Source organism: Eschrichtius robustus, chromosome 9 (genome assembly GCF_028021215.1).
Source record: "Eschrichtius robustus isolate mEscRob2 chromosome 9, mEscRob2.pri, whole genome shotgun sequence".
In the NCBI taxonomy this organism is placed as follows: Eukaryota; Metazoa; Chordata; class Mammalia; order Artiodactyla; family Eschrichtiidae; genus Eschrichtius; species Eschrichtius robustus.
This window is the reverse complement of record NC_090832.1, coordinates 9113884-9140697: the sequence shown is the minus strand read 5'-3', so window position 1 is coordinate 9140697 and position 26814 is coordinate 9113884. Positions and strand designations below refer to the sequence as shown.

The following is a 26814-nucleotide window of genomic DNA, read 5'->3' as shown; positions in this document are numbered from 1 at the left end:
AAGCTTACAGTCTAGCACGGGAGTCAGACAAATCAAATAATCACACAGTAAGATATGAGAATAGTGGTGATGGTGCCAGTGGAGACTGTGGGAGCCATAACAGGAGGGGTCTGGGAACTTGTCTGGGGTTGATACATTTTAGTCCTGGGTACTTGGGAAGAATAATTGTTTGCTCTTGCCTGCTAATGAGCTACGTTTAGGAGAAACAAAGTCACAGGTGATGAAATAACCCCTTCACGTACACCATGGTACAGGGCTGCCCTTCAGACGTGCTTGAACAAATGGGTGAGGATGTGCAAAGGGGAGAAGAAAAGCCTGCTTCCTGGGATGTTGCCTTACAGTGGGGTTCCCACACGTCTTTTTCTTCTGAAATATGTAAATTGTACATTTCAGTTGAAGTTGCAGGAGGTCACGTTCCATATTTATCTTCACTGCAAACTGCTCAGGAAGCATATTCAGTGTCTGCCTCTGCCAGGGCTTCAGTGGCTCTGACCCACCACTCCAGTGTCTGCCTCTCTCTGCCCGTGTCGCATGAGGTCTTTGTGGACATGCTGGTGGATACTGTTTATTTTCTCTGTTGGCAGCCAAGAATTCAGCTTTTTCTAAAATGATTTTTACTGTGTTCCTATTACGTCTTATCTGTTTTTCTTTTAAGCAGCGTTCGATGATGATTCATCACTGGCCCTGGGGGAAAACTGTTTTAGCTTCTATTTTTTTTTAAGTTTCCAGTCATTAAAAATGTAGATCATGTTTAAAGGAATATTTGATGGACAATTGGTTTATCTAAAACAGCTCCGTAAATTCTGTGAGCGTATTACTGCTTAAATGAGATATATCTTCCCTTGTAATTAATCTCTGATAATCATCAGGATAATTGCCTTTTGATTGTCACTGACTTTAATTCACTCATGTAACAGTAAATACTTATTGAGTGCCCACTGTATCCAAAGCTCTGTTAGGTGCCAGGGGTACAGCTGTGGGTGGTCTTGGCCCTCAAGGAGCTCAGTGTCAAAATCTAAAAAGCAAAAAGAAGTATGGACCTAAAAGTCTTAAATAACTTTCCCTTTGTGTAGATCCTGGTATGGTTCTCACAATGAGTTGTTGGTGGATAGACAGATGTCATTAGACACAAAAGATACAGAGATTTCAATGCCGGCAGATGCAGAAACTGCAGAGCCTAGCACACAAAGCAGGAGATAACACGGTGTACTCCTCAGGGAGGTCCTGCTTCCCAGGCCCCAAGGGTCCCCTCGGGGTCGTCTAGTGGGATGACACCCGTCGGGGGGGGCTTTGAGCAGCCATGAGCAGCCCCTCTGCCGCCCTGATGGAGGGCGTCCACCGCCGTCCAGTCTCCCTCTGCCTGCTTGTGCTTTAGCCCTGGCCGTGTGTCTGCCTGCGGGCCGGGTGACTGGGGGGCCCCTAGGAGCGGCCCTCAGCACACAAGGCGTCAGGCCTGTCTCAGCTCCATGCCAGCAGTGCTGGCACTTAGCTCCCAGGATTGTTTTGACAGTTAATGAGGTAAACTGGTTAGAATAGTGCTTAGCCCAAAGTAAGCGCTTAATGAATGTATTAATACCATTAATTCATTATAACATTATTACTTAAATACATCAACACCATTATTTGTCTCAGTGAAATAGAACATGAGACAAACATGCTTACGTACACTTAAAGTTTTTCTTTAAGAGATGTTTAACAATGAACCTCTGCTGCTGCTTTTTTTTTTTTTTTTAAGAAAAATAAGAGAATATTATCCTCTTCTTAGCCCTCCTCCTTCAACCGAAAAAAACAAAACAAAGAAAAACAACCCACAAAAGGTGAAACAGTGATTTTGCCGGTGTCTGAAAACGTCCACATAACATAATGAATATATTTATTATAGCATTAGTCACATTTCACTAATAGAGGACTAAAATTCTTCCAGTAATAGCCAGCTAAGTTTCCGCCACTTCCTGCTTTGTGTATTTGCTCAGTTGCTTACCTGGTCTCTTTCTTTAGTCCTGGTGGACAAGTCAAGGCGGTGAGGTTTGCCAGAAACCACAGACCTTTCTCCCCGTCCATCACGAGTCCTGCTCCTTGGTTGCAGGTGCTGTTTGGCACGGCTGACGGGCAGGTGATCGTCATGGACTGCCACGGCAGGATGCTGGCCCACGTCCTCCTGCACGAGTCAGACGGCATCCTCAGCATGTCTTGGAACTACCCCGCCTTCCTGGTGGAGGACAGCAGCGAGAGTGACACCGACTCCGATGACTACTCCCCGCCCCAAGGTAGCTCGCGGGCTCCGTGGGGACGAGAGTGTGGAAGGAGAATGAACCCATCCGCAGGGGAAGGGACAGGCCCGCCGTGCGCACGGCTCCCTCACCTACTGGGCAGGGTTCTCAACGGAAGTGCAAGGCAGAACTGGCCTAATCTCTGTTCTTGGTCGGACCGTCTTCTCTCTGCCATCCCTTTCTGCAGAATCACCGGTCAGGTTGATGAAGCTCTTCCATTGGCTTAGGTTTTCCGAGATATAAAACGAGGCTTATGGCCGCTTCCATGTCCCTGGGTGTCATGGGACTTAGCTGCTCAGTGAGAGTAGAGAGAGCTGAAGATGAAAAATCCTGTGCTACTCCTATACCCTGATCTGTGGTGTTTCAAATCCCTAACGTTATTAAAGCCCGTAGCTTTAGTTGTGTGGGGAAAGGGTTAGTTCTGCCCGTAATGAAGGCCAGTGTACTGGGCCGGTATCCATGCCCCTGTCTTTTTTATTTCAGGCAGAAGGTCTGCCCTTTCTCAGTTCAGGTGAACCTGCCGCCCTCACCCCCGGCCCCAAGCCTCACAGTGATGTTAGATGAGAGTAGATGACGTCGGAGTTTTTTAACGTTTGGACCAGTAATGAAAGATTGTTTCAGACCCTTGGTGGGGATAATTTCAGGCTCCAGCTTCCTTCACCCCTTGCAGTGTGTCTTAGCCCCCAAAGCAGAAGCGTTTAGTGTCGACGCTGGCCATCCCCAGTGTCAGCCCTCAGCACTGGCCCACTCAGGGCTCTGGCTCTTCCCCAGTGTCCCATCCCCTGCTCCAACCTCTTTTTTTAAAAGGAGAATATGTTGCGAATAGTGGAAGGAAAAGACTCCCCGTGGTCACCTGCTGCGGGACTTCCGGGCAGCTGTGCTCACACGGCTGGCTGAGTGCCCTTAATGGGCTAGAGGCACACGCTGGACAGTTTCTACCCTTCCCTGTGACTGTGGGCATGTTCAGCCTGTGAAGGACTGGTCCAGGGAGAGGATTTTTAACTTTCTCCCCCATCAGCATCTGCCCTCACTGATAACTTGGAGTCTTCTCCCTCTTGTCCCAGACGTGATAAAGTGTCATGCTTCCCAGAGACGTACACATATACATAGTCATTCATTCAGTTAGGGAGAAGGCAGTGTTCAGACCAGTAATGAAAGATTGTTTCAGACCCTGTAAAAAAAATGTAGATTGGCGGTAGCGTTTCAGGATTGGTGGGTCTCGGGAGGGAGAGCGTTCTTCGCTCCTGGGAATCCATCCCCTAGTGGGGCCCCGGCCTTGAGCGAAGTGCTGGTCCTTCCTCCGCCTCATGGTGATGAAGCCAGTGTCTTTCAGCATTGGACTCAGCGTCCTTTTAAAACAGAACTTTGCTGGATTGAATGCATATTTGCTTATCCACACGTATTAGAGGAAGAAACAAGATCCAGAGACCAAGTTGATAAAGCAAGTCCAGAGCAAGTCTAAGAGCGGAACGCAGTTCCTGGCTACTGCTCTAACCTGTCACCCTCTTCAGAAGCAGAGGGCCGGTTTGGAGGAAGACTGGGATTTGCCTTCCAGATAGGGCAGGGTGTTTCTTGCTGGCCTCGGGAATTTGAGCACAGAGGTAGGTACCTGCAGCATCTTAAAAGTGAAGCAAAGGAGAGTCATAACTGGGGATCCTGCACAGGCGGGGCTGAGCGTGGTGAGCGAGCAGACGTCAGGCTGGCCCGCCCTGGGTGGGAGGGGACAGAGCATCGTCCCTGCCGGCTCCGTCCTTAACGCACAGTCTCCTCGCACGCACAAAGCAGGGTTCCTTTCTGCTGGCTGTGCACTGGGTGTGAGCCGCATCCGACCTTGGCCTTCTCCCCAGACGTGGGGTCTCTTCTGGTAAAAGCAGGGAACTCATGGTGACTGCTCACTTCCTATCATGTTCAGTGAAAGTGTGTTCAGTGTTGGAAGGCAGCTTTTCTCTGTACGTTGGACCAGGATTAAGAAAACGTTTTCGTCCCTCTTCCCACCATCCTTATACGTTACGTGACATTACAATAATTTACGTTTGCACATCATCAGAAACATGTAAACCCGTGACCACAGAGGTTAATAAACTCTGCACACATACTCTCAGCACGGCATACAGAGCCCAGGGAGCCCTGCTCGGTGCCCTCGGGGCTGCGGTCCCCAGCGCCTCTCATTCCAGGGGGCTCCGGGAAGCGGCCCCGGTGCTTCGTGTGGTTCCTGAGTGCTGTGCAGTGTTGCCTCACTTGGTAAGATCCCAGCCCAGAGTCTGATCTGCACTGTCGGGCAGTTTCGAGGCCCTCCACAGGATTGCAGCACGCGGGCCTGGGTTCCGGTCACGGGCTTGTTGCCTCGTTTTCACTCGGCACTTCTGTCCCCGCAGATGGTCCAGCGGCGTATCCCATCCCAGTGCAGAACGTCAAGCCGCTGCTCACCGTCAGCTTCACCTCAGGAGACATCAGCTTGATGAACAACTATGACGACTTGTCTCCCACTGTCATCCAGTCGGGGCTGAAAGGTACGGATCAGCCCGAGCGGCCAGCCTTCCGAGCTGGGCGTCACAGCCAGGGCTGTTGATCCCCGGCCTCTGCGGTGGCCTCTTCCGGGCTTAGTGGAGTGTGTTCGCCCCTCTGCTTAGCTGACAAGTCGACTCTTACCTAGTCTCACCTTGAGGAGGGATTCCTGACGGTCCCCTTCGTCTTCACCTGCCCTTCTCCCCCCACGGCAGGAGTGATCCTCTTCTCTTGGGTGTGGGCCGCTTGCCTCCAGCCGGTGCTGCGGGTGTCGGGCGGCAGCACCTGCCGTGCCTGCAGCAGCAGGTGACACGCAAGACAGCCGCGGCCTCTGTGTGAAGGTCAGCGGTCAGGGGCTGATGCTTTCCTGAGGGACGTTAATGAAATGCTGTCTCAAGGGAAGATAGGCGTCCGTAAGCGTTCGCAGTGTTCTGAATTTTGCAAGTCAGGAATACCGTCGAGGTCGTGCCTCTGATGAGTTCTCTGGAAAAACGGTGCTGTCTCTTCAGGGTTGAACGGTGCAGTGTAGGAATTCCAGGGCTGCTTCTGGTTCCCGAGGTTAAGGGACCTGCTGTAATCTGAATGGGGGCCGTGGCGGGGCCCGGCGGTGGGGAGGCAAACCGGAACCTTCAGTTCAGCTTGCTGCTGTCCTTCGAAAGTGGCCGTCAGACCAGAGAGTCCTGGCCATGTTGCTTCTTGTCCGAATTGTTCAGGAACGCCAGGGATATGGAGCGTCAAGTCCACATACTTAACTGTTGATTGGCGGGAATGCATCATACCTGCCTGCACACCCCGCAAGCGCTTAATTCTGTTTCAGAACTATTGGATATTCTTGGAAACAAGTTAAACTCCCTCTTTTTTTTTTTTTTTTTTTTATGTGAATTGTCTCATTTAATCCTCACAACAATTCCATAAGGTAGGTATTACTATTCCGATTTTACAAACAAGGAATCTAAGAGAGGTTAAGTAAATTGCTAAAGATTACACAGCAAAAAAGCAGAAGTTTGAACCCAGGTCTGCTTACTTCTAAAGCTCATATCCTTTCACCACACATGAACTGTATTCTGGTCATCTCCTCAGGGACTGAGCTGCTCAGACTCCAAATACCTTACAATTAATGCTTAGGGAAGGTGAGAGGGGCCAGAGGATGGACTGGGTAATAAGCGCCATGGTAGAGGTGGGTCCTCTGTGCTACAGGAGGAACTATCTAGAAAAGAAACTAAATCCAGCATAGGGAAGGCATTCTGAGGACCAAGTCTTTAAAGTTGAGTGGGAATCAACCATGTGAAAGGGGCGCGCGCGCGTGTGTGTGTGTGTGTGTGTGTGTGTGTGTGTGTGTTGGAAGGAAAGGAGGCATAAAGGCTGAGGAAAAGCATTTGCAAAGGAGGAAGGCTTGAGACAAGTTCAAGTGAATAGCTAGCTGTGGCTGGAATATAAGGGATAAGGAGAGATGGTGAGAGATGAGGCTGAAAGTCAGTCAAGAGTGAGCTCAGAAAGAAGCTGGACACCGTGTGGTTTGAGTTCTATTTCAAGACAATGGAGGACCTTACAAGGGCCCAGGGGCAAGGGAAGAGGCAGGTTGCCACTTTAGACAGCTGTAAGACCAGATGACAGTGTGACTATGCAGACAGGGAAACTATAAACTCCCTCTTTTAAGTGTCCCATTTGCTGTTTCAAAACTATAATTGTAAGGAATTATTTAATCTATAAATTCCTGAGGGACATGTAGAAGTCCTTCTTTATTATCACAAGTGGACCTGTTAGGAGCTGAGTAAGTTTTTTTTTTTTACTATGATGATGAACTTAAATTCCTTGGACTTTCCTGTAAATTATTTTCTGTCTTTCATGGAGCTAAAACAAAAAGATAGTCATCATAAAGTCTCTCATATATTTAGTGATCCAAGCTCTACTTTTGTTCCTCTAAAATTCTGTTTTTAAACCTTTTAACCACGTTTATTAATTTCATCAGTACCTGCCTCTAGTTCTGCCGTCCTGAACTTCGTTCTCTACCAAGTGTCTGATCGGGACTGAAAATACCATAGTTACCACTCAGTTCCTTTGTATTCTTTGTAGGGTGAGTTTTTCAAATTTTTCACCGTCTTGGAAACTACCTATGGAAACTTTATTTTTTTATTCCTTGGATGTATTCTTTTGTTCTCTATCAAACTAAATTACATTGGAGCAACCCTTCTAACACATTCCCACAATGGGCATGAGAGGATTGGGAACATGAAGGTGAGGTGACTTGGGGAGGCGACCCAAAGTACCCCTCCCAAATGTGAAAGTTCTTGACTTGAGTTTTATCCTAAGAATACAGGCAAATTTAGCATTCTTGTGATGACCTAACTAGAAATCTCAGTCTAATCTCAAAATGGTTTCAATCATTTATGCCCTCATGACACGAAATGCTTTTGCACTGTCTTCCCAATTTCAGAAAGTTAGGTGACGTTTCAGTAAGTTGGTGTCATCCAGTAGGTACTGCATGTAGGCAGTTTCTCTCTTCTGTCTTGGTTTCAGAATATTTCAGTCTTACGTGTGGTATGGACAAGCAATCGTTTTTTGAAAATTTATTTATTTTTGTCCACCACTTTATGGGATCTGTTAGCAAATACTGGGAAGAGGTCACCAGGTGCTGTCAAAGATGGCTCGCCGCAGCTTCTTCCGTCTACAGTAACCTGTCCCATCACGGACAGGTCGGTCGTTTGACTCGCAAGGTGCAGACGGTCCCTGACTTTCTGTGGTTAACCTGGAGTTTTTCAACTTTATGACGGTGCAAAAGCGATATGCGTTTGGTAGAAACCGTATTTTGAATTTTGAATTTGGATCTTTTCCCAGGCTAGTGATACGCAGTCCCCTCCTCTCTCGTGATGCTGGGCAACGGCAGCGAGCGCGGCTCCCAGGCAGCCCCGCGATCATGAGGGTCAAAAACCGATACACTTACAACCACTCTGTACCTGGACACTTTGTTTTTCACTTTCGGTACAGTGTTCAGTTAATTACGTGAGATATTCAACACTTTATTATAAAATAGGCTTTGTGTTAGATGATTTTGCCCAACTGTAGGCTAATGTAGGTGTTCTGAGCATGTTTAAGGTGGGTGAGGCTAAGCTATGATGTTCGGAAGGTTAGGTGTATTAAATTCATTTTCAACTTAACAGTGGGTTTATCCAGACATAACCCTGTTGTAAGCCAAGGAAGATCTGTAGACCAGAAGGGTCTAGTATTTCTTTTTTACTGTCTCAAAGAAACATCATCAGAGAACTTTTCCAGTGAAGAAAGGTGACTCCTGGTATTCCCCAGCTTGTCACCAACACTGTAATCTGTGTCACGTGCACAGGGACTTATAGTGCTGGACCCCTCGTGGTCTCCACGGCCAGCCCTCTTTCCCACCCCTGTCAACTCCATTTTCATCGCAGATTCGTGGGGTTGGGGGGATTTTGCCTTGCTGATGTTTGCTGAGGAAGTTCTGCCTTGAAGAAAAATGTGCTGAGTATCCCAACTCCGGGGAATTCTGTTTATCACAGAATGAACTGTAAATTCGTTCACCTCATTTGGGGTTTTTACCCTTTATTGTGACTTTCCTCTTTCTTGAGGACGTAGTGGGGAGGGGGGAAAAAGTCTATTTCCCCTCTACCCATCTTAGGCTCTCAGACCAGGCCCTGTAAGTTAGACTGACAAAAAACTGATTGACCAGAGAAAAACACACAGAAGTTTAACAACACATGCACTGTGTTTACCTGTGGAAGCACAGAGATGAGTAGCTCAAAGGGTTTAGATAGCATGTTAACACAAGAACAATACATTTTTTGGAGAAGTGACAAGACAAGGAGAAGACTTGAAGTTTCTAGGACAGCAAATTGTGGGAAGGTAAATATATGGGGGAGCTAACGGAAGATAAGGGCCAGTTAGTAAAGTTTGTTATGCAGATTCCCCTGGTGTTGATAATGGTTTAGAGTTGTCACCAGTGGTTCATTTCTGTCCTTCCTGGTGGGGGATGGGTAGACACCTTCACAGATTTATGTCCTGCTTTTAGGCAAGTAGGGGGAAGGGAGAGAGCTTTTCTTCTGTCTGCTTCTTCTCCATTGCCTGCAGCTCTACATAATTCTCATGCCAATGTGGCATATTTTGGGGTGCACACTCTGTTATCTTTCAAGGAAAAATAATTCAGTCATGAATTCAGACTCTCACCAAGCCAGTGCATCTTTGCAGGAAAGCAAGGGTCCCACCCTCATGCTGACCGTTTTCCTCTTTCTGATTTCAGAGGTGGTGGTCCAGTGGTGCACACAGGGAGACCTCCTGGCAGTCGCTGGTATGGAACGCCCGACCCAGCTTGGTGACCTTCCCAGTGGCCCTCTTCTGAAGAGTGCCGTGGTCAAGTTCTACAATGTTCGTGGGGAGCACATCTTTACACTGGACACGCTTGTGCAAGTAAGGATGTGTGTCTGATGTGTTAGTTTGCACCCAACCTCCGTTAAATGCTCGTGAGCTGGTTCTACTCATTGTAATTATCTTTGACAGATTTTAATCTTTTGTTGATCTAAATTATGGGGTATAAACCAGAAGAAGTAAGGGAAAAAGAAGTTTTCGCCTTTTAACCAAAATACACCCATTTCCATTCCCAAATGAGTACACAGTGAGTAAGCGGAGTGAGCTGGTGTTTATCATCATTCTGAAGTAAAAAATCAGAAACTTGCAGAGAAGTAAATGCTGAATTTACATTTATTTTCTCTGATTTTGTTTGTTATGCCAGTAATGTACTTTTGCAGTTAAACTAAATTATTGTTAAACAGTAAGTAAAAAAGCTTAAAGATGTTTAAGAAAGTGTGCACATGTGGGCCCCTTTCTATTTGTTTTTATTTCCCAGAAATCTTTAGACCGCCTCATTTCTGGTCTGGATCAGTTATAGTGGAGGCAGAATTCCACTACAGTGGAGTGGAGTGGAGTGGAGTCTGAGAGTGAGTTGACGGTTGATGGGGGTGATAATAAACTAGGGACTTATGTCCTAACCTTACCCAGCTCATCAGAGAGACAGGTATACCAGATTTGGGGAAATTTGTAATTAGGTGCAGGCATTAATTATTTAAATGTATCTTTTTTTAATTGTAGTAAAATACACATAACATAAAATTTACTGTCTTAACCATTTTTAAGTGTATTACATTATTTTGTAACCAATCTCCAGAATTTTTTCATCTTGCAAAACCGAAACTATCTCTACCTTCGTGTTTCCGTGAATGTGACTGTTCTATGTACCTCATATAAGTGGACCCATACAGTGTTTGTCTTTTTGTGTCTGGCTTACGTCACTTAGCATAATGTCCTCGAGGTTCATCCACATTGTAGCCTGTGTCAGAATTTCATTCCTTTTTAAGGCTGAATAATATGCCATTGTATGTGTACACTACATCTTGTTTATCCATTCATCCATCAATGGATGTTTGGTTTCCTTCCAGCTTTTGGCTGTTATGAATAATGCTGCTGCGAACAGGGATATACAAATACCTCTTTGAGTTGCTGCTTTCAGTTCTTTTGGATAAATGCCCAGAAGTCGAATTGCTAGGTTATATGGTACTTCTGTGTCTGACTTTTTGAAGAGCTGCCGTACTGTTTCCTGGTGGCTGCACCATCTTACGTTCGCCCCAGCAGTGCACAAAGATTCCAGCTTCTCCACATCCTCGCCAGCGCTTGTTATTTTCTGGTTTTTTGATGATAGCCATCCAAATGGGCATGAGGTGTTATCTCATTGTGGTTTTGATTTGCATATCCCTGAAGATCAGTTATGTTGAGCATCTTTTCCTGTACTTGTTGGCCATTCGTATATCTTCCTTGGAAAAATGTCAATTCAAGACCCTTGCCCATTTCCTAATTGGATTGCTAGTTTTTTTTTGTTGTTGAGTTGTTATAGGATTTAAATGTATCTTTTGACAGTGTAGTATCTTCTGTGGGCAGATAAGTGTATTTGTTTGTTCGTTTGTTCAAGCATCCAGCAAACATATTTTGAGGGGCTCCTACTCAGCTGGCCCTGAGCCCAAAGCTCTGAGTGCTAGTGTGTAGAACGTGATGCAGGAGCCCTTCAAGGTAACAAGCTGAAATCGAGCCCTGGCCAGAGCAGGACAGCGTGGTTTTAAAGTGAGAGTCAACGTTGCCCAGGCCGCCTCTGCAACCCTGAGAGGCAGAAGTGGTACAGGCTGCCTGAAATTAGGAATGGGAGAGATTCATGTAGCAGAGAGACAGACCAAAACTGGAAGGAATTCAGGGATCTGCGAAGGATGGTAGAGAAATGGGCAGCCAGGGAACCTTGGTGGGTAGTATCTGCTCTATGACCTGAGACTGGCAAGTAATATAAAGTCGTAATAAGGCATGTTCAGGAAGAAGTGATAAACACAGGATGGGAAGCTGCGCTTGGATAGGAAATTCAGGTTCCTATTTTAGATGTGAAGTAGTTCTAGGTGATGAGGCGAACCCAGGAAGAGCTAAAGTGGAGCAGAGTTGAGGCCGTTAGCATGTGGCCAAGGTGTGTGGCAAAATAAATGTAGATATTGGAGTTCCTGTGGGTTTGGGATTGAAGGAGAGATTACCTTGTTTACACAGTAATTGTTACCCTACTGCCAGTGCATTGCTTAATACCTCTGGCAGGTATTTACTTGCCTTATTTTCTTAAAGTCAAAGACCATGATTTGTTCATTTTTCTGATCTTCACTGTGCTTAGAATGGAGTAGAAGCTCGACGGCCTTAACCATTGCAAAAGTTCTCATCAGCTATCCCATGAAATTAACATAGGTCCTGAATTTAAACCATCTGAGGCTCAGGGATAAGAGAGGGGCTTGGCTCACCTTCCTTTGGAGAAAGATATTCACACAGTGTCTCAGCATTTTAATAAACTGTTGACTCTTTTTTCATTGGAGGGTCTGTTTCAACCATTGGAAAAATCGCCTCAATAATATAAAGTTAAATAATGATGCTATTAAAAACCAAGTACAATACTGATTATATGTAGCACCAACTTAACTGTTGTCTGTAATGATTCTAGAATCACATGTCTGTACTATGCTATTCAAGTTGTCCAAAGGCAGGAACGTTTTTATAGCAGGAAGGAAGTTAGGCAATTTATTGGGCTGTTTATAAAAAGAACTAAATGCAGTTTAGATTGGATAATTTATTTCCAAGTTAATGAGATTGTAGGTTATTGCATACAAAGCCGTTGCCCAGCACAAACTTGGGGCAGCCTCACTTTAAAACTGATTCTCCTGAGTTACTCATAACAGCAACAATGCCTGTGGCTGAAGCTCCTAGAAGGAAATACACTGTAATTTATTTTCTTTTCCTTCCTGTCGTAATTTAAAAGTCTAGAGTCGATCACACTAGGTGCTCTCTGGAACCGTCTACATGTAGTTGCATATCTGATCCTCTGACCACAGATTTTGAGGGTTAGCACCACTGACTGAAGTTCACAGGCTTCAGTAATTCAGGTCTGTGTGTTTTTTATTTGGTTGGATGGTTGGGTTTTTTGGGTGGGTGGGTTGGTTTGTGTGTGTGTTTTAGCTTTATGAATTTTTTTTACATTAAAGGCAAGTTGGTGGAGTTGCCTTATATTCTGTAAGGTTCAGGTGTTGCTGTAAGATATCTGGGTAGAACATGAAAAGAGGAAGATGGTAGGTGTGGGAACCGAAAAATCAAGTGAGAGAGCGCATTTACGGTCATAGACTTCCGTGCTCTTGAAGGAGAATTCTTTAGCAAAACTATATTTGCCCTTTTTTTGTTGAGAATTAATTGTACCTGTTCTCTCAAAGCTGCCACAGGTGTGCTTTTCCCATTGTTTGCTGTAAGTAGCTGAGAAAGTCCCTTCTGGGCTGTCTGCTTATTAAATACAAGAACGGCATGTTCTTTCAAAATGGAGATTTGGGCGACTGAATCCTGAGCTAGCTTTTATTACTGCAGCTTAGTTGGTGGCCAGATCATCGTAACTTAATATTCAAAATTGTCCATGGCTCCAGCCAACACAGTTTTACGGTGAACAGTCACCACCTTGGTCTATTTAAAAGTGAACTCTTCTGGAAGGCTTTCCTCCTGTGTACTCGCCCGTACAGACATTAAACACCCCCTTCTACCACGGGCTGTGAAACGTTTGAAGTGCATTTCCTCTTAAGACAGAGATCCCCACCTTCTTCCTAGGGGAACTCAGAAAGGAGGGAAAGCGATTGGGAGACAGGAGACCCCTCTGACATTCCCGGGGTCTGACTCCTCATCCCGGGGCTCCATCAGCCAGCAGCCGCGTACCTGGATGGCCTCTTTTTCTCTCTCTTGGGCCAGTGTAGCTGGTTTGACACTTTTGTTGTCTCTTGACTCTAATCCTGCTTGAATAGCTTATCTTTAACGTGGAAAGGACACCCTGCTTTTTATTCCCTTTTAAGTTTTTAGAGGACTCCTCTAGCCCCTTATCCTACTGTTGTTACCTCGTAGCATTTTTCACTAGCTGACACCGTCAGGTAGTCGGTCCCTGTCACAGAGCCTGAGGCACTTCTCTCTCTCCCCTCCCTCCTCAGAGCGTCAGCTCCGTGAAGGCAGGGAGTTTCTTTTATTCCCTGTCAGTCCCCAAACGCCCAGCATGTGTCTGGCCCACTACACACATTCGACAGGGGTTTACTGACTGACCGATTGACAGCTCAGGAGGCGAGTACAGGACTGGACGGATGCATGGCCTGGATCGTGTAGCAGCAGGAGATGAGGTCGGGAGGCATTTAGCGTCTCCTCGGTGCCGTAAGGGGTTGAAACAGGCCGTTGACCTTCCATGATGCTGCGGCAGCGGAAGTAGGGTGAGCAGACTAACCCGCTTTCCTCGTAAGTAGCCGGCGTCTGACACGGAGAGAGGGACAGCCTGACTGTCCATTGGCCGCTCCTCTCGTACCTCTCCGGCCCAGGGACACCTGGCATCGGGCCAGCAAACTCACCAAAGCACCAGGTTCCCGCCACACGGATGCTCCCCGAAATGCAGCTCGTTGTCTTGCCCTTTTGCCTTAGATTTACGTGCCAAATACCTACACAAATTAAGTTCTAGCCATCGGTTCTAAAAATAGTCATTTTGTGCAATTTGAGAAAGCGATGAAGTCCACACACTGACAGCTGAGTTTCTCCCTAGCAGACGGCAGCTGTTCAAAAACAAAAACATTCATCTGCGGGAGTCGCGTCTGTGTGCACCCTCGCGTGTTCCCAGGTTCGCTGGAAGAGAATGTTGGACACGGTTCTCTTCCGCTGCAGCTAATCCTGGTGGGTGGGACGTGCCTGGGAAAGATGCGCTTGGATGCGCTCTGCTGGGGGCAGTGAGCAGGGGATTCCTGTTCTACCTGCAGCGGCGGGTCCCAGGGGCCGGGGCCGCTGAATCAGGACGCCCCAACCCTGTGTCTGCGGGCACATGCGTTTACCGCCGCCTTGATTCCTGTCCTTTCTGAGAAAACAGCACGCTTGTACTGAGGGCTTTGCAGGCTGGAGCGCCAGTAAACAGCACTGGAAGATGAGCACCGGCAGGAAATGGGACTTGTAAAAAGTAAGATGACATGTAAAAAACTATAAAAGTGTAAACAAGGTATAGAAGGGTTTTGTTGTGTGTGTTACTTTTCTTATTTGTTTATTTCCAGCTTTATTAAGATATATTTGATATGGACACTTTGTAAGTTTGAGGTCTACAACGTCTGGATTTGCCATACGTATATGATTACTGCCGTGAGGTTAGCTTCTCAGCTCCCTCATGTCACATAATTACCATTTCTTTTCTGTGGTGAGAACATATAAGATCTTCTCTCTTAGTAACTTCTAAGTATTTGTACAGTATTGCTAACTGTAATCACCATGCTGTGCATTGGATTCCAGGTAGTAGGACTTCCTACGGGCTTACAGGACTTACAGGGATCCTGAGAGGTCACGGCCCTACTTACTGGCCTCAGACTCAATGGTACCTATGACAGTCCATTTCCCCATGTCAGTGATGCCTCAAAATCTTCAGACAAGAGTATCAGCTTTCACTAGGTGTAAATTTTTCCTTACTTTTCTAATACAGCTTTAAGATTTATTATGGCAAAGGCACCAGTATTTATTTTGCTACTTTATTATCTTACGTGGGGCATATGCTGTAAAAATAAATGAAATGAGTGTGCTTTCCCCCTTTGCTGAGACAAATAAATCATCACTGACTTGGGCAAGTAAGTGAACGCTGTACTATAAATTCCCAGTGGTCGTGGTCTTGTCCTGCTCTTAGAAAAGGGGGTTTCCTGGTCACCTTGCTGCAGATAACAGGTCCTTTGAGACCCTGCAGGCGTCACTCCTCCAGGCCAGATAATTCCAGGTCCTTTTTCCCGGTTCTAGTTTTCAGTCCTTTCACTCCTCCTTGCTGAGAATTCTCAGTTTCCCTCGTTTCGCGACGCCGGGTGTGGAGGGCACAGCCCCTCCTCCACCTCCTGCTGCTTCACGCTCCCCCGGCAGCCCTGCGTGGCTGGGTTCCCTCCGAGCGCGGGCCCACGTGACCCGGGGGCTCTTTTCTGCCGCAATGAGTTACTCCGGTCATCGCCCACTTGCGGTTTACGCAGCTCGTTTCTCCTCTTGTCTGTTTGCCTTTTCTACACATCCGTTGTTGCGTCTGTTTCGGAGTAAAATAGCCTTGACCAGGCGGATTAAGGGGAGAACTGTGGGGAGAATTTGGGTTCGTGACTGTATTTGTGATTGACAGAGAGGCAGCGCGTTGTAGTAAGACGAGCATAGGCAGCGGGGTGGGGGATGGGTGAGAACGTGCTCTCCTTTTGATCAGCTGTGAGTTAGCTCTCTTAGTCTCAGTTTCCACATACGTCAACTGGGAATAATGATGCCTGTGTGGCAGAGTTGAGAGGATTAAATGAGATCACATGGGTGCTTATTAAGATACCTTAATGTGCTACTGGAATGTAGTAAGTTTTTAAGACCTGATTGTTAGTTTTTGTTAAGATGGGTAGTGATTATACCTGTAATTATAACAGATAGGATTCTTATCAGTTTATAGACTTGAAAGTCTATAAAGTGGTTTAAATTCCTTTTTACAAAGCTATGAGATAACGTACTTATCATAATGATAATCTTATAGAAGACCCTCCCAAAACATGTAATCAGCTGTAACACAGAGGTAATTACTATGAAAAGCAAACCAGGAGGAGGGAGGGCAAGAGAGGATGAATATATGTGTTCTTGCATTGTGACCACGGGGACATCAGGTAGATGGATTCAAAACTCATGGAAAATCGGAAGAAAGAGGTCTCTGGTATTTCTGCAACCAGTTCCAGCCAAGTCAGATTGTGCTAATTGGAAATGGTTCTTCATTATTTGAGCTGTAGGTTGCAAATATTATCTTCGGAGACTTGGGGGTTGGCAGGGTGGTTTACAGCTTTAAGATCAAGCATGATGATGCTACTAATAGAGCTTTGTCCTAAACTGCACTTACGGGGGGGGGGGTTGGTCGTACCGAAGAAACTCTTTTCGTATATTTTTTATGTGTCGTCTGCCGTGTCTTCGGCAGTGATTACGTCTTGCTCTAACCTAACAGTTTCCTCTGTGGGGGTCTACCCTCTGTGAGGGGTCCTTTTATAAGGAGGCCCTTCTTGGAAGTACTCTGAAGCCACCAGACTGAGCTCCAGGCCCTACGATCCTCCTCCAGGGGACTGCGGCTGTGGTCCTACCCATCGGCTGCCCGGCCTCGCCGCGATGGAAATGAAAGATGAGTTATCTTCAGCCTTGCGTTTTTGTTTTGAATTCGAAGCCAGAATTAGCTGACCCTGGAGGCTATTTTAAGCAAGTGTCTTCATGTGTTTCTTTTATCTTGATGCTTGTCACTAAAGTGTTGTGAAAGTTCTCTTCCTGTTTTGTATAAAAGATCTGGTATCCCCACTTCTGATCTTTGAAACCCCTCAAGACTTCATTAAATTGGAATTCCACCTGTCTGGATCAGAATGAACAAATTTCTCTCGCTGCTTCTCCATCACAACCCTCCACGTCTTTCTTTCTTCCTTGGCTGATCTTTCCTAGATGGCACCCCTGAGCTTTGGATTTTTTTTTTCCAGTGCAGCCAGTTTCTAACTTGCATACTTGGATTCCAGCCTGCCTCTTCAAAGTAAATAATGGCCACAAACCCCTAGAGCAGCTGCCACAGGAACTGTGTTCCTCTCTCTCCCCTTTCCTGCCCCATCGGCTCAAGGACGGCTGAGAATAACAGTGATTGAATATCTGTGGGTTATCACCTGTGATGAGTCCCAGAAGCACTCTGATATCTTTCACCTCCTTTAATCCTCACAGCCCCCTTTTTACTCATGAGAAAGTACGAGACTTATATTATTTCCTGGGTCATGAGCTTGTGACTCAAATCCAGTGTTGTCGATCTGACTCTGAGATGTTCCATATCGGGACAAAAGGGAAGGGCCATCTGGTCTACCTCCTCCCTACCTCTCCAAGCCTTGGAAACTACCCCTGTTACTTGAGGATCCAGGTAGCCAGAGCCTCAGTAAGGAATACGGGTTACTGTACCCCAGGCTGATTGCATCTCCTGGCAGAGATATCATTATATGGAGCTAAGTTAGGTTTTATGTCACCAAATTAAATGAGATAATACATGTAAAAGAATTTGGTAACACTGTTCCGGTGCTTTGTGCTCTGGCCTGGGGATCAAACTACTTTTCAATGAAAATACTGACTTTTTTTTTTCCTAATTAATTTTATTTTTGGCTGCGTTGGATCTTCGTTGCTGCGCGCGGGCTTTCTCTAGTTGCGGCGAGCGGGGGCTGCTCTTCGTCGCGGTGCGCGGGCTTCTCATTGAGGTGGCTTCTCTTGTCGCGGAGCACGGGCTCTGGATGTGCGGGCTTCAGTAGTTGTGGCTCGCGGGTTCTAGAGCGCAGGCTCAGTAGTTGTGGCACACGGGCTTAGTTGGTCCACGGCATGTGGGATCTTCCCGGATCAGGGCTCGAAGCCATGTGCCCTGCATTGGCAGGTGGATTCGTAACCACTGTGCCACCAGGGAAGCCTGAAAAATACCGACTTTTTATAATGTAGCATTTAATATCCTCGATTGTGCTTTTTAAAACCAACCTTCTAAAAAATCTGTTAGATCATTTTATTTTGCTTGACACAGAGAGCGTGATCTTTCTTTGCTTTTCACAAGAGCAAAAGGTTACACATAGTCTCCCTTCCCTTCCCTGCAGCGCCCCATCATCTCCATCTGCTGGGGACACCGGGACTCTCGGCTGCTGATGGCGTCAGGACCGGCCCTGTACGTGGTACGTGTGGAGCACCGGGTGTCCAGCCTGCAGCTGCTGTGCCAGCAGGCCATTGCCAGCGCCCTGAGAGAGGACAAGGACGTCAGCAAGCTGACCCTGCCCCCCCGCCTTTGCTCCTACCTCTCCACTGCCTTCATCCCCACCATCAAGGTAAAGCCTTCCCCCTCCTCCTTCCTCACCCTGCTGGCTGCCTGCCTGCCCCGGAAGGACCGCCGGGAGGAGGGCAGAGTCAGGGAGACGGGCCAGAGGCCCAGAGCAGGACCACAGAAGCCGTGCGGCGCCCCAGAGTTCTGCCGTGGTCCTCCCCGTGTGCTGTCTGTCCCTAGCGTTAGTGTCCCTGGGGGACTCGCCTTGTGTGAGTGTGATGTGAGCTTTCTTGTGGTAAAGGCAGTATTCCGAGCCTGACTGCTATGGCCTCCCGACGGTCAGTCCGTCCGTTCAGTCCTGACTTGCGGGCAGAAGCTGCCATTGTTCCCACGTGAGAAAGCGGGAAACGTGTTCCTAGAAGCCAGGTATCTCGCTCCATCAGTAGTTACGAGAATGGTCGGGGTTGAGCCCAGTCCAGTCCTAGGGCCTGCTTTCCTCACCACTGTGCTGAGGAAGCCGACCCCTGCCAGCACTCACTGTCAGCTGTCCTTTATACGGGTTGTAACCCGGAAACTAGTCTGTTCGCCGTGGGGGTGTGTGGAACATAGCTGCCAGTTGCTGTCCAAGGGTGGGTTTCTCCCTTAGCCCTCTGGCCCTCTGCACCTTAGGTTCTTTTCTGTATTCTCTTTTTTTGTTTTCTACCTTTGCTTCTAAGTATCAGATTGGCTTGTTGGTTACTTTTTTTGTAAAACAGAGTTTTAGAACCTGTTATGATTTTTTTTTTCAAGTTGGTTTACAATAGTGATTGTAAGATTTCAAGTTGGTTTTGCAATAGTGATTCTCAACCCTGGCTGCACGTTGAAACCACCTGGGGAGTTTTTAGAAAATGCACATGCCCAGGCTTATCCCCTGGAGATTCCAGTTTCATCGTCTGAGGTGGGATCCTGGCTTAGGTATTTTTTTAAAGCCCCCAGGAGATTCTTTTTTTTTTTTTTTTTTGGTCATACCACGGCTTGTGGGATACCACGGCGGCTTGTGGGATCGCAGTTCCCTGACCAGGGATTGAACCCGGGCCCCAGCAGTGAAGGCGCCGAGTCCTAACCGCTGGCACTCTGACACACACACCCAGCGCTGCGAGTCCCTGTTTCACGGCACGTGGTTAAGCCTCCCTGAGCTGCAGCCGGTGCGGAGTGTCGGTGGTGCCCACACTCTCTTCCTTCTGTGTGCTGCCTCCAGCCCCCAATTCCAGACCCCAGCAACATGCGAGACTTCGTCAGCTACCCGTCGACCGGCAGCGAGCGTCTGCACTGCACCATGAAGCGCACAGAGGACGACCCCGAGGTGGGCGGCCCCTGCTACACGCTCTACCTGGAGCACCTGGGCGGGCTCGTGCCCATCCTCAAGGGGCGGCGCATCAGCAAGTTGCGGCCCGAGTTCGTCATCATGGACCCGCGGACAGATGGCAGACCAGGTGGGGCCCCCTCCCCCGGAGGCGCTGAAGCCCTGTCGGGCGTGGTTGTGGAATAGCCTTCCTGGCGAGCTGGGCGGGGGTGGGGGGGTGGGTAGCCTGTGGGTGAAACGTGAGCCCGTCTTGGCGGGCGACGAGCATCCCTGAAGCTGCTGCATTCCCACACTCCCGTTAAAGCTAACGGCTCTCGTAATGTCCTTTCCGATGGGTTTTTAACAGCGATCTGTACGGCTTCCGTGTGGCCGGGGCTGTAGGGGCTGCGCGGGCTCCAGTCCGGGGAAGCTGGCATGGGCCTCCTGGGAATGGCGGCTTCCTCCGTCGGTTACTTATCAGGTTCGCTGAGGACCTTCGTGTGCCGTGGGGCCGTCGGAAGGTAGTAGTGAGGTGCTGTCTCCGCCCCCCCAGAGGGAACGACAGAACTGGAGTTTTCAGACCCCCAGCCTGCTCCCCGCCTCCCACTAGCACCTTGCTTCTGCTCCCCTCTAATCCACCGTTAACGGCTTTTCCGCCGGCTGCCAAGGAAAACCGCTTGCTCACCCATAGAGGTTTTGGCGCGATGAGCCACCCCTGCCTTCCAGAAACCCTCCTAGACTGGTCTTCATGACTCGGTGGTGTGTCCGGCTGCTCTGCGTACTTCTCTCTGGGAGCCTCGAGGGAAGGAACCGTGTTCTTTTTGTTGGTACCCGGGGACCCCCCACCTGGTGACTGGCATGGCCTGCGTCTCCCCGTCAGCAGGACCTGCCGGCCCGAAGGTGCTGCCGCCTCCCTGTGGAGTCCTGCCCGTCGCCCTGTCCCTCAGGGCCCGCGGTGGTTGTCACGCCAGGGCTCCGTCTGGCCCCCGAATCCCGGGGACCTGCGGGGAGGGAACTGAGTCATCGTGGTACCCCCAGGGACTGGCACGCACCTGACCTTGAAACGACACGAGCTGAGTTGGGTTTGTTTCCATCAGTCCATCTTTATTCCCTCCACTTCCCGTCTCCCACTCACGCTCCCGCCCGTTAGACTGGGCTCTGCCCCTCATTATGTCCCCAAAGCCACAGGTCGTGGGATGACCAGAGTCATCCTAGTGTCACAGTGCAGTGGGCTTTCTCAGCCTCCTTGCCCCTCTAGTGCTTCATGTAGTCAGTCCACCTCTGTCTGCTTTTCTTTATTCACTCAGCATCTGTGGCAACATTCTGCTACCAATGTTACTGTATAAAATTGAAAGCAGTACAGCTGTACTTACCTTAGTCAGATTTTTGTCTTCAGGAGCAGCGAGAGCAAGTAGAAGGAGTGGAGGCTGGCGCGGGGGCAGGTGGAGGCAGGAGGGCAAAGTGAGAAAAACTGGCGAGCGGTGGACGTTAACTTGGAAGGAAAATGCGTTTCAGGGGGCGGGAAAGAAGAGAGCTGTTGACGATGAGCGTGGCCGACGAGGGGACGTGTGAAGAAGGGCTGAGCGGCCCACGCGTCCCTGCTTCTCACGGGCGCCCTTGCCTCCCAGGTTCCTCCCGGGCACGTGACTTCATAGAGCCTGTGCTCAGGTGACATCTTGAGGGGAACTTGGGTGAAGAGCTTGCTTCTGTCCCCCGGTGCGTGAATTCCCTGCTGAAGAACAGGACAGAAGCCGGGGGGTGGGGGGAGGGTGGGTCTGCCTTGGGCCCTGGGTCCGCAGCCTCCAAGACCGTGCTTGCTCGGAGCCCGGCCCGGCCGTCCCAGCGCCTGCTGCTCCTGGAAGGTCACATTGATCAGCTCGAACGACACCGGACTGGCTCCGTCACTGACAGTCCTGGGGGGAAGGAGAGCTGTTTTATTTTTGTAGTTAATTAAAAGAAGTTAAAAGTTGTAAAGCAAAGTGATTCAATAAGGTGTGTTTGGTGCCTACTTTGTACACGGTCCTTGAATCTCCTGCAGCTGTGAAGCAACGCCAGGGTGTCTCTGCTTTCAGGGAGTTTATAATCCCTTTTGGACGGCAAGACAACACTCGAAAAGTTCATTTAAAAAGTCAAGATTTAAATACCTTGAGACAAAAATAGAAGATGTGTCACAGGCAGAATATGACTTAATTGCCAGCCGAATGGTGAATGTGAACGGGTGCAGAGAAGGAAATGCTCCCTGACAAGGAGAAGCCAGCAATTTCTCATCGTGAGAAGCGGATTAACTCTTTCAAACCTCCACATCATTGTTTCTCACATGTGGTCCATGGGCCGCCTCCCTGTTAAGTCACCTGGAATACTTACTTAAATAGAGATTCCTGGGCTTGCCCCTTAGATTAACTCGGCGGGTCTGGAGGGAAGCCTAGAAATCTGCAGATTAATGGGTGTGCAGGATGATTGTTATGTTCTAAAGTTTGTGATCCACTGTTGTAGGTGTTCTCCAAGCAACTTAACAGATCTGTTCCTCAAAATTACCACTGTATGTTCTTACAATAGATAACATGAATCCCAATAATTTTTTTAGCAAAAATCCACCAGTTCTCAAAAGGAATCCTTAGAGCTTGCGATGGACTGAATTGCGTGCCCCCCCCAAGTTCACATGTTCAAGCCCTAACCCAGTGTTACACTGTATTTTGGAGACAGGGCTTTTAGGAGGTAATTAACGCTGTCATAACGGTGGGCTCCTAATCCGATAGGATTCATAGCTTTCTAAGAAAATGAGGAGGGAGAGCTCTCTCTCTCTTTGTCTCTCTCACTCCCTCGCTCTCGCTCTCGCTCTCGCTCTCTTTCGCTCTCGCTCTCTTTCGCTCTCGCTCTCTCTCGCTCGCTCTCTCTCGCGTGCGCGCTCCCCCCCCCCCCCGCCCCCCGGCGTGTGCACACACCAAGGAGAGGCCATGGGAGCACATAGTGAGAAGGTGTGGGTCTGCAAGCCAAGGACATGGCCGTGCTGGCCCCCTGACCTTGGGACTTCTCAGCCAACGTTACCACACAAGCCAATTCCCCTCCTCTCGCTCCCTCTTCCTGTGTGTGTGTGTGGAGAACCCTGACTAATACAGACTGTAGTACTGAGAAGTGGGGTGCTGCTGAAACAGATACCCGAAGATGTGGAAGCAGCTTTGGCGCTGGGTCCTGGGTAGAGGCTGGAGGAGTTCCGAGGGCACCTTGGAAATGTGGAAGTGAGGGCCATTTCTGGTGAGGTCTCGGGCAGAACGTGGAGCATGCTATTGGAAACTGGAGGAAAGTGACCCTTGTTATGAAGCGGCAGGGCACGTGGCTGAAGTGTGTCCTGGTGTTTTGCGGAGGATAAAACTTGCAAGCCAGTGAAACTGGATATTTACCCCAGGAGATTTCTAAGTGGTTTGGAAGGAGTGGCTCGGTTCGTCTGGAGTGCTTAGAGTAAAACGAGAAAGGGGAGAACGAATTGAAGAAGAAATTGTTAAGTACAAAGGAACCAGAACTTGAAGATTTGGAAAATTCTCAGCCTTTCCACACAGGATGAGATGAAGGCAGGCTGTTGGACATCTTGGATTTGCCAGGATGGGATGAGAGAGCCGTTTGTAGGAACGTACTCTGTTCTTCAAGAGGGAGAATGACCCCAGCGGCGATTCCCAGGTCAGCAGGGCCACCGCCTCGGTTTCAACAGGCACGACGGCCTCAGCCCAGAGCCTTGAACCCCAGCCCAGCGTACCACGGAGGTGACACAGAGTATTGAACCAAAGGGGATTATTCTTGAGCCTTAAGATCTAATGGAATTCCCCTTACTAGGTTTTGGACTTGCTTAGGACCCATCACCCTTTCTTCCTTTCCTTTTTCTCCTCCCTTTTGGAATAGGAATCCCTCTCCTGTGCCTGTCCCACAACTGTATTTTGGATGCACATAATTTGTCTGCTTTCACTGGTTCACAGCTGGAAAGGAATTTTGCCTCAGTGTGAATTGTACCTTGAGTGTCACCCACATCTGATTTAGATGATATTTACATGAGACCTTGGGCTTTAGATGAGAGTGTTGATGCTGGTATGAGGTCATAAGACCTTGGGGGCTGTTGGGATGGGAAGAGTGTATTTTGCATGGGAGCTTGCCATGAATTTGAGCGGGGCAGCAGGGGTGGGATGCTGTGGGCTTTGTTTGGAGTTCGGGCTCTTAGGGCTGGTTAAGGTTGAACGAGGCTGTTGTAAGCATGGGGTGCTGATCCCGTAGGACTGGTGGCCTTGTAAGACGAAGGGAAAGAAGAGAGATCTCTCTCTCTCTCTCTCTCTCTCTCTCTCTCTCTCTCTCCCCCCCCCCCAACATGTGCGCACTGCGGAAAGGCCTAGTGAGGACACCGTGCAGCATGTGGGATCTTAGTTCCCCTACCAAGGATCGAACCTGTGCCCCCTGCAGTGGAAGGGCAGATTCTTAACCACTGGACCGCCAGGGAAGTCCCAACGTATCTCTGTTAATGAAGGAAGAAATTTGGCAAGAAAAAAAAAGTGCAGTGTCAAATGAGACAAATAAACAAGCAAAAAAAATAACGTATGAACAAAAGACTTGGAAGACAAGTGCTTAGGTACAACCCACAAAATAAAATCAGTTATTTGCACAGTGTTGCCATGAATCAATACACATCTTAAATGCATTCACATATTTTGTATTTCACAGTAAAGTCTTTATAATTTTGTTACTCACTTCTCATGTTTATTATGTCCTTTCTAATGTTCCCCTTTCATTTTTCATTATTTTTTATGGCGAAATTACACACTAGGGAGACAGCTAATAAAGGAGTTACGAATGTTTGTGCCCCCATCCCAAAAGAGGATTCAGGTGTTGAAATTCTGACGTCCAGTGAGATGGTATCAGGAGATGGGGCCTTTGGGAGGTGATTAGGTCATGAGGGCAGAGCCTTTATAATCATGAGATTAGTGCCTTATAAAAGAGCCTGCAGGAGGATCCCTGGCCCCTTCTGCCACGTGAGGACACGGTGAGAGGTCAGCAGTCTACAGTCCCGAAGAGGGCATGACCAGAACCCGGTCATGTTGGCACCCTGACCTTGGACTTCCAGCCTCTAAAACTGCAAGACAGTAATTTCTGTTGTTTATAAGGCACGCGGCATGTGGTATTTTGTTACGGTAGCCCAAACAGACTTAAGACTTCAGTGAAGGAAACGAGCAAACGGTATGGTATATAGCAGTGGTTAACAAGGGTAGGTCAGTGTTGCGTTGTGTTACTGAACTTCCTCAGGTCTGTGGACTGGCTCTGCGCTCGTGAACACGCGAAGGCGTCCTGTGAGCTCACATGCCTGTTTGAACCACGGCCAAGCTTCCTTCGATCCAGGAATAATTTGCGATTAATTATAAATGAAGTAATAGAAAGCACTGCTCGGGGCGTGGTGGAACTCAGATGCACCGCACTCGGGCTTGCTGGGTGCCGGAGCTGTGCCGCCTGATTCAAGCCGCAGTTTAAGGGGGTGAGGTAGTGGCGGCTGGGCGTCGGCAGCCTCCCTGCCGAGTTGTCCTGCTTTTTTGCCTCCTGTGGCCTCAGAGAGGCCCCTGTCCACAGGTGTCACCTCCACACGCTCAGAAACTTAGCGCCGCGCTTGCATTAACAGACTCATGCTTTCCAGTATAAACAGCCCTTCTGAACGATCTGCTCTCTCACGTTCTGTAAATCAGTTCATGTGCCTTTTTCTCTTACCTGGCAAGGCTCTTGGAGCCTGGCGGGATGAGGCTTTGTCAGCAAAGTGATTCTGAAGAACGGGGTACTTCCAGTGAGGGCAGAGCTGGGTTTTGGGGGGTGAGGGGCGTGAGGGGGTGAGGAAGGCAGCAAAGAAGGGATTTGGGGAGGACGTTGGACGCGAACTTGATCTACTCTGCGGTTTGGTGACAGCCTGCTCTGTGCACATCATCTTCTGCCTGATGGCCAACTGGCCCCCATACAGGCACCACAGCTACCGCCGAATGTTCTATCGCATGGGTCTCCTTCCAGCCATTGCTCGAAGCAAGCCAGCAGCTCCGGCAGGTGGAGGAGCCAAGGCCCACCGGCACCCTTTGGCACTTCCAAGACCACCTGGCATCCAGATGTAAACTTCTGGGAGTCCCTGAAACAGGCCTGACATGGGTCTTAGTCCAGAGCAGGCCTGGAACCAACAGGGGTCTTCCCGGGTCCCAGGTCAGCAGCAGGCCCTCAGGGGAGTCACTGAGTCAGCAAGCCCCTTGCTTGGCCTGGGTTCCGGGGCCGCCGCAAGCCTGTGTGGCCCCAGATGGATGCCTGGTGTGTCATGAGGCGCAACAGCACAGCCGTTTGGGCTCCAGCCTTCCGCACAGTAAACAGGGCCAGACTGTTCTGTACATTCCAGAGGCATTAAAATTCATGCCCATTTTGATAGCAGTAGAAGTGGGTGCCTACTTTTGCTTAGGAAATGTAAGAGCATAAAAAGGTAGATGGAAAACAATGTCCTGCCCCTTTCTGTTTCAACCTCTAGACTTAAACTGATGGCCTGTTAAGAGTCAGTCTGTCCTCTGGTTTCCAGTAATGACCATTGTTAGGGTCTAATTGACATCACTCCCCTAAATTTGCTGGTTGGTGTCTCACCAGATGAAATCTATGGGAACAGCTTGATTTCCACGATGATTGACAGCTGCAACTGCTCAGACTCCAGTGACATTGAACTGAGTGATGACTGGGCTGCCAAGAAGTCCCCCAAAATCTCCCGAGCTAGCAAGTCACCTAAACTCCCAAGGTAATTGCGGTCTTTAGGGGTGCGCTCCCTCTTTTGTGTCTCCGAAGGTGTGTCTCTTGTGTCTGCAGCAGAATCCCACCGAAACCAGCAGCTGAAGAGCACAGCCAGAGGGCGGCGGCGCCTTTCGCCTGGAAGATCTGACCGCCGTAATCACAGCTTCCTTCATCCTTGCCTTTGGGATAGAAAAAGACATCCAGTAGGAAGTCTGCTAAACCCGCAGAACTTCCAGGGGTGGTTAGCACTGATGGTGGGTGGCATGGGGTGGCCATAGCCAGGGAGCTTGTTTTACCTTCCAGTTTGAGAAAAGTAAGAAAAATGTTTTTACAGTGTATGTAATGGGTGAAAGAAGATGCAAAATTACATGCCTATAATTCTGTAATAGGGAAAAAATAGTGAACTAAAAAAAAAAATTAGATCCTGAAGTTTGCCCTAAGGAGCGGCAGAAAGCTGAGAGGAGGTGGAAGGGCCTACGGTGTTGTAGATAAGAAACCCCACTGTTGTAGATAAGAAACCCCACATGCCCCATCCTGGCTCCCTGACCTGGACACCACTTTCCTTATCTATGGAAGTTAAAGGG

General features: G+C 48.6%; 1 protein-coding gene across 4 annotated transcripts in view; it reads left to right on the top strand.

Annotated features, from left to right (window-relative positions):
• TULP4 (TUB like protein 4) overlaps window positions 1-26814 on the top strand; it is a 238543-nt gene that overhangs the window by 195213 nt on the left and 16516 nt on the right. For all 4 annotated transcript variants that reach the window (XM_068550912.1, XM_068550908.1, XM_068550911.1 and 1 more), the window contains 6 exons: window positions 2087-2267; window positions 4646-4780; window positions 9037-9203; window positions 17981-18205; window positions 19379-19613; window positions 26093-26237. In XM_068550912.1, coding sequence (XP_068407013.1) covers window positions 2087-2267; window positions 4646-4780; window positions 9037-9203; window positions 17981-18205; window positions 19379-19613; window positions 26093-26237 — 1088 coding nt within the window. The remainder of the gene's footprint in view (window positions 1-2086; window positions 2268-4645; window positions 4781-9036; window positions 9204-17980; window positions 18206-19378; window positions 19614-26092; window positions 26238-26814) is intronic.